The sequence below is a fragment of the Bos grunniens genome, chromosome 11, assembly GCF_055505025.1.
Source record: "Bos grunniens cultivar Pamir isolate PY7600 chromosome 11, Bosgru_T2T1.0, whole genome shotgun sequence".
NCBI lineage: Eukaryota > Metazoa > Chordata > Mammalia > Artiodactyla > Bovidae > Bos > Bos grunniens.
The window spans coordinates 1,293,426-1,308,535 of NC_141175.1; the positions used below are offsets into that span (position 1 = coordinate 1,293,426).

Consider the following 15,110-nt stretch of genomic DNA (forward strand, 5'->3'; position numbering starts at 1 on the left):
GTCCGCGTGTGTGCGCTCACGGCGGTGCCTTGGCTGACGTCCCAAGGGACCCTGTGCACTAGTCCCTTCCCTCTGGAGGTGAGGCTTGTGTCAGCTGCTGTCCTGACATCCCCTGGGGTCCTCAGGGGCTCCCACATGTCACCTGAAGCAGAACTTTACGTTTCCCTGACCTGCCCCTGCTCCCGCCTTAGTCGTCTCAGAGACTGGTGACTTCATCTGCCCATTGCTTGGTGGAGTCCCGAGCCCCCCAGGCCCCGCATTCTCTGTGGCCCAGTGCAGCCAGGAGCTGAGCACTCCCCTGGTGCTGCCCTCCAGAGGCCTCCACACCATAGCAGGTACCTGCTTGGCTCCACAGCCCCAGCCTGGTTCACAGTGGCATCAGGGGACAGCAGCTGACGCTTCTGCTGGACCCAGTGGCTTTCCGGGTGCCAAGCCTCCACAGTCTCTGCCACTGACCCCTCAGCCACACCCTCCCGTGCACCCCCACTGCTCTAGTCTTCTGGCACATCCTGGGGGGCTGGGGTTTGACCCACTGCGAGCACTGGGCCCTTACACATGGCATGTGCTCCCAGGACACTGTGGGTGGTGATGACTACTGTGGAGGGGCTCCGACAGCCCTCCCAGGGTCGCTGGCCACTGGGCATACCCAGGGGGCCGGGGAACAGGTAGCTGACCAGAGTCTGTGCTCTGGTCTCACCCTTGGCTCAGTGGGCATTGTGATAAGTGGGGACGGGGGGCACCTGCTGCCTGGAGTGAAGGGGTGGAGGCTGGCGGGACCGGCCAGGGAGCTGGGGCAGGGAATGACTCCAGGATGCCCTGCAGCATCATGCGGAGGCAGCCGGCCGTGGTCCTGAGCGTGGCGCACACCGTGGTGAGGCGGGTGTCCTCCTTCGTGCGGCAGATCGACTTCGCCCTGGACTGGATGGAGGTGGAGGCCGGCCGCGCCATATACAGGTGAGGCCCGCCTTCCGGCCGCACCACGTCTGGGCAAGGCCCGCCTTTTGGCCGCGGGCACAGAGGAGGGCCGCTTTGCTCTGCCTCAGGGGTGGCACAAGCAGAGGCCTCACAGCGGCCTCCTAGCTTCCATGCGCACACTGCCCTCAGGCGCGCTGCCTCCTCACCTGCACGGTCTCCACGGGGCCCAGCGGAGCCGCGTGGAGGCCGCGTCCAGGAAGCTGTTCGTGTGCCAGGTGCGGGCTCAGATGGGCGGCCTCAGGCCCGTGTCCTAGCGGCTGAATTCAGGCGTCCACGCTCGCTGGGTCAGACCCAGCTTCAGTTCAGTTCAGTCGCTCAGTCGTGTCCGACTCTTTGCGACCCCATGAATCGCAGCATGCCAGGCCTCCCTGTCCATCACCAACTCCCGGAGTTCACTGAGACTCACGTCCATCGAGTCAGTGATGCCATCCAGCCATCTCATCCTCTGTCGTCCCCTTCTCCTCCTGCCCCCAATCCCTCCCAGCATCAGGGTCTTTTCCAATGAGTCAACTCAGACCCGGCTTAGAGCTACCAGTTTTCATGGTTTTAAAAATGAAAACTAAGATCATTATTGACCGTTTATTTAAAAATCACAATAAACCCTTTATATGTTAGTATACATGTTTTTTAATAGAAAATAACGATTTTCTAAAACAAAAACATGTAGTGAGAAGAATAGATTCCTTTTTCTGTTTCGCTGACTCTGGTAGCCAAGGGCTTCCAGCCAGGTGCCCCACCCACCCCCACAGCCTCTGTCCCGCAGGCAGGGGGACAAGTCCGACTGCACCTACATCGTGCTCAGCGGCCGCCTGCGCGCTGTGATCCAGAAGGACGACGGCAAGAAGCGCCTGGCGGGCGAGTACGGCCGAGGAGACCTCGTGGGCGTGGTAGGGCCGCCACGCCCTCCCCTCCCCTCCCCATGGCGCCCATCCTCCCCACCCCACCCCTCCTCTCCCCTCTCCCTTGCCTTTCCCGCCCCGCCCCTCCCCGCCCACTCCCTTTCTTGCTCCTCCCCCTACGCCCATCCCCTCACACCTTTTCTCTTCCCACCTTGGGTGCCCACCTGGGCAGAGGCACAGGCAGTAGAATATCCCAGGAGTTGCTTCCCACAGGCCGCCTCCCAGGAGAGCAGGCCTAGGGTGGGTTCGGCAGCCACCTTTGGGACGGTGGTTCCTCCGAGACCCCGAGGCCCTCGGTGGGGAGGATGAGGCCCTGGCCTATCTGGGCTGCTGGTGGCAGGCCCACAGCTCTCGCTGATGCTTCCTTCCTCAGCACAGGGTGCTGGGTGAGCCCCGTTTCCTCCTGCTCTGGAGGGGCCCTGGGACCCTGCTCTCAGGCCTGCCTCCGGGCCCTGGGGTCAGCCTGTGGCCATAGCACCAGTTCCCGTCCCCAGGTGGAGACACTCACCCACCAGGCCAGGGCAACCACAGTGCATGCTATTCGGGACTCAGAGCTGGCCAAGCTTCCCGAAGGAGCCCTGAACTCCATCAAGCGCCAGTACCCACAGGTGAGAGCTGTGAAATTGTGAAGTCAGAATGCCAGAACCGGGTCAAGACCAAGACTGCTGCCATCAGGCAGGCTGCAGGAGGAGGGCCGGCCCCCGCTTCCCCAGACAGCAGTCCCCGCCGGCTTCAGGGCAGGACTGCAGTGCCTGGCAGTCAGCCGGGAGGCAGAATGAGGGCAGCCTGCCCTGCTTCTGGTTTTCTGATGTCACTTCCCTGCTTCTGAGTCTTGAGAGTGCAGACAGGGAAATGGAGAGCCTGCACTTTAGCACTTTGGAGGAAGAGGCAGGGCTGCTACTGGAGAGTCACAGGAGTGGCCCCTCTGAAGGCTTAGGCCTGATCCGTCCCTGTGAGCCCGTGTGTGAACAAGTGAAGCAGCCCGCAGGTTATTTATGAAGTTAATGTGACTTTAATACCAAAACTTGATAAAAGTAACAGAAAATGGATCATTTCTTTTAGTACCATAGTTATAGCAGGTCAACTATTAATGCAATAAATATGTGTGATTGGAGTAAGCTGACAACGGCTTCTCTTTTCAAAACTGATTCTGTACAGCATGCAAGAGCCACAAAAGCAGGTTTCCTGTTTCCTTCTCTGCCATCTTGCAAACTGTAGCAATTAAAAAACTTTCAACCGACTTTATCCTCATGCAAAAGCGCTTAGAAGTAAATTATACATACTTTGACATTTCAACTTTATTTACTTGAGTCTGCAACTCAAAAAAATTAGAATTAATATAACCAAACTAGCATTATTATATTTAAAAGGTAGTTCTTCGTGGATGTCATGTAGTACCAGCCCATGTCTGGCCAGAGCTGGCACTCAGCAGCCCACAATGACCCTTGGCTCTGGGGACGTCCCTTGTGGTCTGCCTTTGGGGGTTGTGGCTTCCCCATTTGTCCGTTTCCTGCCTGGGGAAGACAGGGGCCCTCAGCCAGGGCAAGATCGCAGGCCACGTGCCTGCCCACCCGTCTGTGACCAGACAGCGGCCGTGTTACCATCCACTGCCCGGAGCAGTGTATAGCCGAGGCAGTTTTGAAACCATGGATCTAAGGTGCTTGGCTTTATGGTTTACAGTGTGTGGTTGAGGTCTCTGTTCTTTCTCTGCCCCCAGGTTGTGACTCGACTGATTCGCCTCTTGGGCGAGAAGATCCTGGGCAGCCTCCAGCAGGGAGCTGCGGCAGGTGTGTGCCCAGGCCTGGCACCTGGGAGCCCCACCCACCCCGCCTGGAGCCCCTGCTTACTTTGAAACTCCCCTTCACACAGCGTTAGTTTTGTTTTCAGCTGTCAGACCCGGTGTTTGAAACTATTCCCTCATCCTGGTGTTCCAGGCTTCCTCCTGGTGTCCTCTCCTTTCTGTGTAAAGAGTTGCTTTAATAATGGTTCTTAAATTCTCTGAGTTTTCCTATATCGAAGGATGTCTTTGCCTTTTTTCTGAAGGCTACATGTTGCTGGATGTACCATTCTGTCTTAACAGCCCTTTCATTTCAGCACTTGAAACATTGGCCACTTCCCTCTGGCCTCCATTGTGTCTAATGAGAAATCCGGACTTCGAATTGCTCTGAAGTAGGCGTGCATTGTTTCTGACTGTGTTCAAGATTTCCCGTCATCTTCAGTGTTTAGAAATTTGATTCTGGAATGTTTGGGCATGAATTCCTTTGAGTTTATCTTGTTTGGGGTTTTCTCATCTTCTTGAATCTGCGGGTTTATTTTACATATATGTCCGTATGTATGTTTTTACCACGTTTGGGAAGGTCTCAGCTTTATTTCTTCAAATACTCTCTTGGCCCTGTATTCTTTCTTCTCTTGTGGAAACTCACAGACGCAGGTGTTAGACCTCTTATTATCATCCCCAAAGTCTGGGACATCGCTTGTCTTTTAACCGTTTTTCTGCTCTGATGCTCAGATCAAGTAGCTTCTTTTGATCTGTCTTCAAGGTCTTTGGCTCTTTCCTCTGTCTTCTTGACTCGGCTCCTAACCCCACCCAGAGAGGTTTTTGTTTTAGTTATTTTATTTCTACATTTGCTTCAAGACTACCCGTGATGGCTGCTTCTGGCCGGCTGTGGACCCCTGTTTTGGTACCTTCCTGTGATGGCTGCTTCTGGCTGGCTGTGAACGGCCGCTTTGATACCTTGTCAAGGGCTTGCAGCGTCTGTGCCCTGGTGTCGTTTCTGTCTTCTCCTGTCCCAGTTGAGGCCTCCTGGCCTTTGGTGCGCCTGGTCGTTTTGGACTGTGTCCCATATTTCGGGATTTATGATGATCTGGTTCCCATTTACATCTCTTACTTTTGCAGGCTCAGTGTGCTGGTATTCAGAGCACGTCCTGGCCCTCTTCCCGGCTGCGTCTGAGTGCTAACCTAGTTCTCGAGGCCTCTGCCTCACTGCACTGGTCTGCTGCACTTGGGTGCTCCCCCGAGCCAGTGTGAAGGCTGGCGGGTGCACCACCGCCTTCTGTTCTCAGAGCCTCTGCTTGTGCTTCTGGCCAGTCTCCCACAGGGGCTCCTTGGGGGTGAGCCCAGCACTTCGCCCAGGGTTTAGGGGGCTCTGTTCTCCACATCCCCCTCTCTGGACAGGCTGCTGCTTCCGCTTGCTAGTGCTGGTTGGAGAGCTGGGGCTCCACTCTCTGTGTCTAGAGCCCAGGCAGGGCTTGCTTAGGGCAGGGGGCCCTGGAAAGTCTCCTAGGAGGCAGCAGCACTGGGGAGGGGAAGGAAGGGCTTACGTGGCGGTAGCTGGGTCAGGGTGTGACACTGCCGCTCTGCTGCAAGTGGAATGGTCTTCCCGTGCGCTGAGGCCCCTGGCCAGTTTGCCCTCCTCTCTGCGCCCCTCTGGGCCTCCTAAGAGCTGTGTCCAGGGGCTTCTTGTAGCTGGTGGCTGCGGGTAGGTGGGATGTGCCAGCTCCATCTCCTTGGCCAGAACCAGAGCATCTCATAGCTTTTCCTAAAAGCTAAACGAAAGCTATCAGGAGCTGGCAATAAATTCCCCCTCTGGGCCTACCGTAGATGGAGGGTTCTGATGTCACAGGTCACTGGGAAAGAGAGAGAGGAAGGGACTCCTCACAGAGAAGCTTCAGGAAAGCCAGGGACGGGCCCTCTGCTGCCTTGCGTGCAGCTAGCAGTGGGATCACAGCCCTCCCTCCTCTTTCCCTGTCCCACATTAGCTCTTGGGAGCCCTGTCTCTGCCTCCTGAGCCCCCACACTGACTTCTGGGTCATGCCTTGTGGGGGAACCCACCCTCCTCCATAGGGACAAGAGCAGCAGTCAGAAATGGACAGAACTGGGCCTTCCTGCATGGCCAGGGCCTGCACCTGTGAGGTCTTTGTGAGGTCTGTGTGGGAGCTGGGCTATGACAGCGGCCAGCCAGGGAAGCTGGGAAGAGAGCCCTCAGCGTGTCCGGGCCCCAGAAGACTGGAGCCTGGCTGGGATGTGGCCAGCAGGAAGGGTGAGGCTGCCCCCTCAGCCACCTCCATGAAAGGAGGAGATTCCACCCACCAAGAAGGAACTTTGTGATTGGAAGTAAGCTTCAGCTAGGGACGCGCTGGTGGAGGGTAATGACCTCGTGGACATAAGTGCCTGCAGATCCATTGCTGCTGCCGTGGGGCATCCTGGCCTCACAACTAGAGAATGGGGAGCCTGTGGTCCTGAGGACCCAGCCCTGACCTCCGGCGGGTGGTTCTGCGCCTCACCCCTGGGTCTGGAAACCTATGCAGATGAGACAGAAGAAAGGTGTCATTATCTAAGACTCAGGCTGTTCCCCGTCTCTGGAGGAGGCGCGGTCAGAGGACGGGTCCTCCCCGGCTGGCCCTTCATCTCTTTGCATTTTCTCTGGGCCCCACGGTCTTCTCTGAGTCTATGCCCGTGTCCCCTTCAGTGGGGCCGGTCCTGCTGTGTATGAGACGCAAGGGCGCCGCGGTGCGTTTCGCTTTCAGCAGGAAGGCTGGGAATCTAGTTGTGGAGACCAGGGCAGACCGGGTGCCCGTTCCCCCAGCCAGGCTGCTGGGGCCACGCAATCACCTGGAAACACTCAGGGACACTGAGCCTGTCCTGGCGGCAGCCGGCTCCTCAGGCTAGCACACACCCCTGTGCTCTGCAGGTCACCAGTTTGGGTTCCATACTGTGGGCAGCAAGTGGGACTCGGGGAACGCCGCCAGCAACCTCTCCACAGTGGCCGTCATGCCAGTGTCGGAGGACGTGCCCCTCACCGCCTTCACCCTGGAGCTCAAGCACGCCCTCAGCGCTATTGGTAAGCCCTGCCCAAGGCCACCTGAGGTCCCCTGGGCCCCCTCCTCCCCCTGCCTCTCAGTCCTTCCAGGTTCTCCTGAAAGAGCGCTCAGCGTTGCCCGCAAGGCTGGTAACCCTGGGTGGGGGTGGGGGTGGGGGTGCGGTGCTGGGGAGGGACCACCACAGTGCGACGGAGCCTCCGGACAGTCTTGATGGGGACCCGACGCCACAGGGGCTGGTGTGAGTCACACTGCACTCCTCCCAGCTGACCCCACAGAGCCCCTGCGCCCCCTGCAGAAGCCGTCTTGGGGTGGGCGCCTCCAGCTGCCCCACCACTTGGAGAGCATGCTGCAGTGGCCAGGGAGCTGGCTGACCACGTGGGAACACCCTCAGTGAGGGTCCGTCAGCTTAGGTCTTGCTGCCAAGATCCTGACAGCTGGGAAGTTTGGGGCTCAAGAACAAGAAACTGAAATTCTGGAGAATTCTTAGGAATTCTCCAAATCATAAAGCATTCCATATTCTTAACACTTTACTCATATGGTTTTATATAATTGTAAGTGATCATAGTAATAGACAACAAGTCAATTTTCTGAGACAGGGCTATTTTACTGGCTTCAAGGGGTAATAGAAGGCATTGAATAGATGCCAAACAAAAATGATTTACAAAATTGAGCTACTATTATAAATATTCAATATTTAAAAGTTATTCTCCAAGTGAAAATTTAAATCACAGAAAGCATTAATTTCCATTAGTCTTGGTCTCTGTTTCATAACAAACGTTCTGGATCTGGAAGCCTCCACTTGTTTTCAGTGAGGTTGGTCAGCCTGTCCAGGGCGCACCAAGAGACCTGCAGTTGTACAGTGCAGACGTACGGACTCATAATAGTGGCTTGTTCCCTTTGAAAAAATGACTTGTATTTTGAAATAATTATAGATTCATAGCAAGTTATAAAAATAGTAAAGAGAGAGCCATATGCCAGCCCCCACCCCTGGTTATGTAACCACAGCACAGCATCCAGACCAGGAAATCGGTGTCCGTGCGGTGCACTCATGCGACTGCATGTGTGTCCGTGTGAATTTCTGTTTCTGCGAGAAACGGGGGTCACGACAGGGACGGTACTGGACTGTCGGTGGCGCTGGGTGGCAGTGACGTCCAAGCGATGTGAGGACGAAGCAGCCTCCTGCCTCATTCCTGGTCTTGGGGAAAAGCTTTCAGTCTTTTGTCTTTGAGTAGGGTGTTAGCTGTCAGTCTCTCACGGATGGCCTCTAACTTAGGAAGGTTTCTTTCTATTCATATTTTGTTGAGGGTTTATATCATAAAAAGATGTTAAATTTTGTCAGTGCTTTCTTTTTCTGCAGCAATTGAGATGATCATATTTCCCCCCTTTGTTCTGTTGATGTGATTTATCACACTGATTGATACTCACGAATTGAGTCATTCTTGCACTCCAGGAGTAGCTCCCACTTGGTGGGGTGTGTAGGCCTTTTACTGCCCCTGGGTTTGGTCAGCTCCTCTCTCATTCACGAATTGAGTCATTCTTGCACTCCAGGAGTAGCTCCCACTTGGTGGGGTGTGTAGGCCTTTTACTGCCCCTGGGTTTGGTCAGCTCCTCTCTCATTCATGAATTGAGTCATTCTTGCACTCCAGGAGTAGCTCCCACTTGGTGGGGTATGTAGGCCTTTTACTGCCCCTGGGTTTGGTCAGCTCCTCTCTCATGGAGGGTTTCGCACTGTCAGGGTTGCCTGTCTGTAGTTTCTTGTGGTGTCCTGGTCCCACCGTGACTCTGGTAAGGGGGTACTGTTGCTAGCCCCATGGAATGAGTCAGGAAGTGTTCCCTCAGAGTCAGTATTTTGGAAGACTTTGAGGAGGACTGGTATTAATTTTTCTTTTAACGTTTGTTAGAGGATTTTCCCTGGTGGTTCAGTAGTTAAGAATTGGCCTGCCAGTGCAGGGGTGACAGGTTCCTCCCTGGTCTGGGAAGACTGTACGTGCCGCAAGGCAGCTCAGTCCATGCGCCACAGCTACTGAGCCCAAGCTCGGGCCTCAGTGCTGCAGCTCTCCAGCCTGCATCCTGTGGGGCCCACGCTGCACAACGAGGGAAGCCCGGGCCCCACAGCCGGAGAATGGCCCCGCCCGCCGCAGCTGGAGGAAGCCTGTGCCCGGGAGCACAGCCCCAGCGCGGCTCTGGCTCTGTGTTTAGTGTGAGATTCTTCTGTTACTTAAGGTACAAAGCCAGCTGTTGGTCAGAGATCTCTCTTCTTCCTCAGAGGAGGCATTCATAGCCATCAGCGTCCCTCCTCGAAGGGCTCTCGCTGTGTCCTTGTACATTCTGGAATGTTGTGCTTTTGTTTTCATTTGCTTCAAGTATTTCCTCGTTTCTTTGTGATTTCTTTGACTCATTGGTTGTTTAAACATTTAATTTCCATATATTTGTGAATTTTCCATTTTCATACCATTGTGATCAGAAAAGATACTTTATGTAAGTCCAGTCTTTACCTGCCTCCTGAGGAACTTGTATGCAGATCAAGAAGCAACAGTTAGAAGAACTGGATGTGGAACAACTGACTGGTTCAAAATTGGGAAGGAGTGCGTCAAGGCTGTGTATTCTTACCCTGCTTATTTAACTTATATGCAGAGTACATCATGCTAAATGCCAGGCTGGATGAACCACAAGCTGAAATCAAGATTGCCAGGAGAAATATCAACAAACTCAGATATGCAGATGACACAACTCTAATGGCAGAAAGTGAAGAGAAACTAAAGAGCCTCTTGATGAGGGTGAAAGAGGACAGTGAAAACGCTGGCTTAAAAGTCAGTATTCAAAAAACTAAGATCTTGGCATCTGATTCCATCACTTCATGGCAAATACATGGGGAAAAAGTGGAAACAGTGACAGACTTTAATTTCCTGGGCTCCAAAATCACTGCAGATGGTGACTGCAGCCATGAAATTGAAAGACACTTGCTCCTTGGAAGAAAAGTTATGACAAACATAGACAGCATGTTAAAAAGCAGAGACATCACTTTTCTGACAAAGATTCGTCTAGTCAGAGCTATGGTTTTTCCAGTAGTCATGTATGGATGTGAGAGTTGGACCATAACGAAGGCTGAACGCCCAGGAATTGATGCTTTCAAATTGTGATGCTGGAGAAGACCCTTGAGAGTCCCTTGGACTGCAAGGAGATCAAACTAGTCAAACCTAAAGGATATGAACCCTGAATATTCATTGGAAGGACTGATGTTGAAGCTCTAATAATTTGGCCACCTGATGGGAAGAGCCAACTCACCAGAAAAGACCCTGATGCTGGGAAAGATTGAAGGCGGGAAGAGAAGGGGGCAACAGAGGATGAGATGGGTTAACTCCAGGAGATAGTGAAAGATGGGGAAGCCTGCCTGACATGCTGCAATCCATGGAGCTGCAAAGAACTGGACCCAACTTAGCGACTGAACAACAGCAACCGAAGACTTGTGGCCCAGCATCCAGCCTCTTCTGGGGGAAAGGGAGAGTGTGTGGTGTGCTGGGCTGCTGGGCACTTGTGACTGTGAGGCAGTGTCCCATCTAGCTTGGATCTGCATTTCCCAGTAGCTGAAAAGTCTGTCTCGCGGCCACTGGGATCCCTTCTTCTGAGTGCCTGTCAAGTTGCCCACTGTTTTGTGGGGCTGTTATCTTTTCCTTGTCAATGGGCAGTCTGGATGCAGTTGCTTTTTTTTGGATGAAAATGCAGATATCTTTCCCTCTGTGGCTTGCTTTTTTATTCTTTTAATGATGTCTTTCGACAAATGCTTCCTAGGTGGCACCAGTGGTAAAGAATCCACCTGCAGTGCAGGAGACACAAGAGACACAGATTTCACCCAGGTCAGGAAGATACTGGAGAAGGAAATGGCAACCCACTCCAGTATTCTTGCCTGGAGAATCCCATGGACTGGTGGGCTGTAGTCCATGGGGTTGCAAAGAGCTGGACATGACAGCATGCATCTAGTTCACTGACTTTGACAAATGCAAGTTGTTAATTCTAATATGGACCAATTTATTTATCATTTTTTCCCTATATTGTTACTGAATTTTGCATTTTATTGAAGAAATTTCATCCTATCCCCAAGTCATGAAGAGGTTCTTTTAAAAACATTATTGTATTACCTGTCAAGTTTACAATCCATTGGGGATGATTTTGATTATGAAATAAATAGAGTCAGGATGCATTTTTCTGTAGGCTCCTCAGCTGACCCAGAGCCCTCACTCAGAACCAATGGACCCTGCCCTGAGGGTTCCTTTGCTGAAAGGTGATCACATCTGTGAAGGGTGTTTGTAGAGAGAGGATCTAGGCCGATGGCCTTGTCTTCCAGCTTCAGGGTTTCAGCCACTTCCTCTGGCTTCCACAGTTTGGAGGAGAGGCTGTGTAACAGCCAGGCTGACAGTGACTCTCCAGGCCTGAGCAGCCCCCACAGAGCCGACTCAGAGTAACTGGGAGTCACCCTGTATCCATGCACTACCCTGGCCCTGTCCATGGCTGGGCCTTAGGCAGACCCCTCCCAGGGACAGGCTAGTCACCACATTCCTAACTGGCCAGGACTGTAGCCAGCGCCTTGAGAGCCCAGGGCACTCCTAGGGGCTCCACACTTTCCCAAGGGCCTCCTCAGGACCCTCGAGTCCAGGCAGAGGCCTAGAGCAGATGTGCACCGAGGGTCAGAGAGAGCAGCCACCGTCTCCAGGGCCTCAGGCAGGGCTTCTCAGTGTTCCCGCAGCAGACATGGCCTGCCTGTCCCGTCTCGTCCTAGACTTCCAAGAGGTGAACGGAACTAGTCACTGCAGTGCCCAGGAGTGCCCGCCCTTGCAGGCTGAGAGCCCCTCCAGCCCCGAGAGGGGTCCCTCTCTGTCAGGCCCTTGTGGGTGCCCGACCCCCAAGGCAGGAGTGCGGCCTTAGTGGGACCAGCGCCCTCTGTCCCGACCCCCAGAGGAGTTGCTCCCCCACTTCCACAGGCTTCTGCCTTTGAGTCAGAGCTGCTCCCCTGCAGGTCAGACCAGCGGCCACCTCACAGGCACCACCCTGTGGTTCAATTCAGTCACTCATTCATGTCCGACTCTCTGCGACCCTGTGGACTACAGCATGCCAGGCCTCCCTGTCCATCACCAACTCCCAGAGCTTGCTCAAACTCATGTCCATCAAGTTGGTGATGCCATCCAGATATCTCATCCTCTGTCATTCCCTTCTCCTCCCGCCTTCAATCTTTCCCAGCATCAGGGTCTTTTCCAGTGAGTCAGTTCTTCGTATCAGGTGGCCAAAGTATTGGAGCTTCAGCTTCAGCATCAGTCCCGCCAATGAATAGTCAGGACTGATTTCCTTTAGGATTGACTGGTTGCATCTCCTTGCTGTCCAAGGGACTCAAGAGTTTTCTCTAGCACCACAGTTAAAAAGCATCAATTCTTTAGCACTCAGCTTTCTTTATGGTCCAATTCTCAGATCCATACATGACTACTGGAAAAACCATAGCTTTGACTAGACGAATCTTTGTCAGAAAAGTGATGTCTCTGCTTTTTATGGTCGTAACTTTTCTTCCAAGGAGCAAGTGTCTTTTAATTTCATGGCAGCGGTTACCATCTCCAGTGATTTGGAGCCCAAGAAAATAAAATCTGTCACTGATTCCACTATTTCGCCATCTGTTGGCCATGAAGTGATGGAACCGGATGCCATGATCTTAGTTTTTTGAATATTGACTTTTAAGCCAGCTTTTTCATTCTCCTCTTTCACTTTCATCAAGAGGCTCTTTAGTTCTTCCTTGTTTTCTGCCATAAGGGTGGTGTCATCTGCATATCTGAGGTTATTGATATTTCTCCCAACAATCTTGAGTCCAGCTTGTGTTTCATCCAGCCCAGTGTTTCTCATGATGTACTTTGCATGTGAGTTAAATAAGCAAGAGACAATATACAGCCTTGATGTACTCCTTCCCCAATTTGTAACCAGTCCATCGTTCCATGTCCAGTTCTAACTGTTGCTTCTTGACCTGCATGCAGATTTCTCAGGAGGCAGGTAAGGTGGTCTGCTATTCCCATCTCTTTCAGAATGTTCCACAGTTTGTTGTGATCCACACAGTCAAAGGCTTTGGCATAGTCAATAGAGCAGAAGTAGATGTTTTTCTGGAATTCTCTTGCTTTTTCTACATTCCAACGGATGATGGCAATTTGATCTCTGGTTCCTCTCCCTTTTCTAAATCCAGCTTAAACATCTGGAAGTTCTCAGTTCATGTACTGGCTTGGAGAATTTTGAGCATTGCTTTGCTAGTGTGTTGTGAGATGAATGCAATTGTGCGGTAGTTTAAGCAGTCTTTGGCATTACGTTTCTTTGGGATTGAAATGAAAACTGACCCTTTCCAGTCCTGCGGCCACTACTGAGTTTTCCAAATTTACTGGCATATTGAGTGCAACACTTTCACAGCATCACCTTTTAGGACTTGAAATAGCTCAGCTGGAATTCCATCACCTCTACTAGCTTTGTTTGTAGTGATGCTTCCTAAGGCCCACTTGAATTCCTGCTCCAGGATGTCTGGCTTTAGGTGAGCACTCCACTGTGTGGAACACGCTCTTATTCTGTGTGCTGTCAAGAAAGCAGACACCTCCAGTTAAACACAGGCAGTGATTTCCTGTCTCTCCCCTTCTAATCGTGAGCCCTCAGGGAAGTTCAGATGCCAGTGCAGGGGGAGCCTGGGCTTCTCTTGCTGCAGCAGGACTTCTTCATCCTCAGGGTAGTCCAGCAGCCTTCCTGACCCTGAGGGCCACTGTCTCAGCTTTTGTCCCCACCCCTGGCAGCCCTCCTGGTTGAGCAGATGTGTCGTTCGAACAGCAGCTCCCTTCTCCAACAGATCTTCCTGACCCAGGAATCGAACTGGGGTGTCCTTCATTGCATGCAGATTCTTTACCAGCTGAGCTATCAGGGAGGCCCAAAGGAAAGTGAAAGTCACTCAGTTGTGTCCAACTCTTTGCAACTCCGTGGACTCAGTCCATGGAATTCTCCAGGCCAGAATACTGGAGTGCGTAGCCTTTCCCTTCTCCGGGGGATCCGCCCAACCCAGGGATTGAACCCAGGCCTCCTACATTGCAGGTGGGTTATTTACCATCTGAGCCACCCTGTGGATGGAAGAACAAGCTGGCCTCAGAGACAGCGTGTGAAAGCGTGCGTCTCCATCCTGGTAGACCGCATCTGCTGGGATCCAGCCAGCCACTGACTTGGGTTGCGGAAGTTGTCTAATCTTGCATTTTACAAGCTTGTGCTTCCCCTGCCCCCAGCACACACACAGTTTCAGAGCTGCAGAAATTCAAGCCCAGTGTGTACAGAGGAGGAGACTGAGGTTCAGAGAGGCCGCCCGTCCCTGTGCCTGGCGCAGCCCTTCCCTTGGCACACCGCAGGCTCACCTGCCCGGAGGGTCTCCTTCAGGGCCACAGGCACTTTCTCGAGAGCTGTGAGAGGTTTCTGCTTTCCCGACAAGCAGATTCCAGGAGAAGGAAGGGCCTCACGTCTCCTCCGAGGTGGGCTGTGGCAGTTTTCTGCATCTGGTGGTTGTTTTTAGGCCCTGCCCTGCTGCTGACCAGTGACAGCATAAAACAGCGCCTTGGCTCTGCTGCTCTGGACAGGTATGAGGCCTCCACGTGGGAACAGCCTGGCCAAGTCCGGCTTCCTGCTCTCAGGGGGCCCCTGCCCAGCCATGAAATACACCAGGGTGTCTGTGCCTTCCAGTATCCACGAGTACCGGCTGTCCAGCTGGCTGGGGCAGCAGGAGGACATCCACCGGATCGTGCTCTACCAGGCGGACAGCACACTCACGCCCTGGACCCAGTGCTGCATCCGGCAGGCAGACTGCATCCTCATCGTGGGCCTGGGCGAGCAGGAGCCCACGGTTGGCGAGGTGAGCTGGCTGCGGAAGTGCGGCAGTGGGCGGGGCTTCGGCAGGTGGGGCCGAGTAGTGGGCGTGGTCTCTCGGCAGAAGGCTGGGCAGGTCCTGGCTAGCGTGGCCCTTTTTTCTCAGACCCGGTTTGTCTTTTTTCCTTTGAATGAAGTATTTCAAGGACTCAGGAAGGGATGAATAGTAAAAGCAAACACCCAGACATTTGCTCTCCACATTTTGAAAACATTTTGCTGTGTTTACCTCTGGCGTTGTTCTGGCAGGAGCAGGCAGATACCTATGGTTTTTCCAGTATCACTTATAGATGTGAGAGTTGGACTATAAAGAAATCTGAGTACCAAAGAATTGTTGCCTTTGAACTGTGGTGTTGGAGAAGACTCTTGAGAGTGGACTTCAAGGAGATCCAACCAGTCTATCCTAAAGGAAATCAGTCCTGACTATTCATTGGAAGGACTGATGCTGAAGCTGAAACTCCAGTACTTTGGCCACCTGATGTGAAGAACTGACTCATTGGAAAAGACCCT

The 15,110-nt window shown here is 53.1% G+C and overlaps 1 protein-coding gene across 30 annotated transcripts in view; it reads left to right on the forward strand.

Moving 5' to 3' along the window:
• PNPLA7 (patatin like domain 7, lysophospholipase) overlaps positions 1 to 15,110 on the forward strand; it is a 79,029-nt gene that overhangs the window by 49,341 nt on the left and 14,578 nt on the right. For 19 of the 30 annotated variants that reach the window (XR_015136014.1, XM_086323950.1, XM_086323951.1 and 16 more), the window contains 7 exons: positions 823 to 954; positions 1,739 to 1,862; positions 2,369 to 2,482; positions 3,592 to 3,661; positions 6,566 to 6,715; positions 14,254 to 14,317; positions 14,421 to 14,589. Coding sequence is in view for 24 of the 30 variants with exons in the window: in XM_086323950.1 (XP_086180076.1) it covers positions 823 to 954; positions 1,739 to 1,862; positions 2,369 to 2,482; positions 3,592 to 3,661; positions 6,566 to 6,715; positions 14,254 to 14,317; positions 14,421 to 14,589 (823 nt within the window). In the remaining 6 variants the exon portion in view is untranslated. Of the gene's footprint in view, positions 1 to 191; positions 336 to 822; positions 955 to 1,738; positions 1,863 to 2,368; positions 2,483 to 3,591; positions 3,662 to 6,565; positions 6,716 to 14,175; positions 14,318 to 14,420; positions 14,590 to 15,110 lie in introns of those variants that run through there. The other 11 variants (XM_086323948.1, XM_086323949.1, XM_086323958.1 and 8 more) reach the window with 6 other exon arrangements.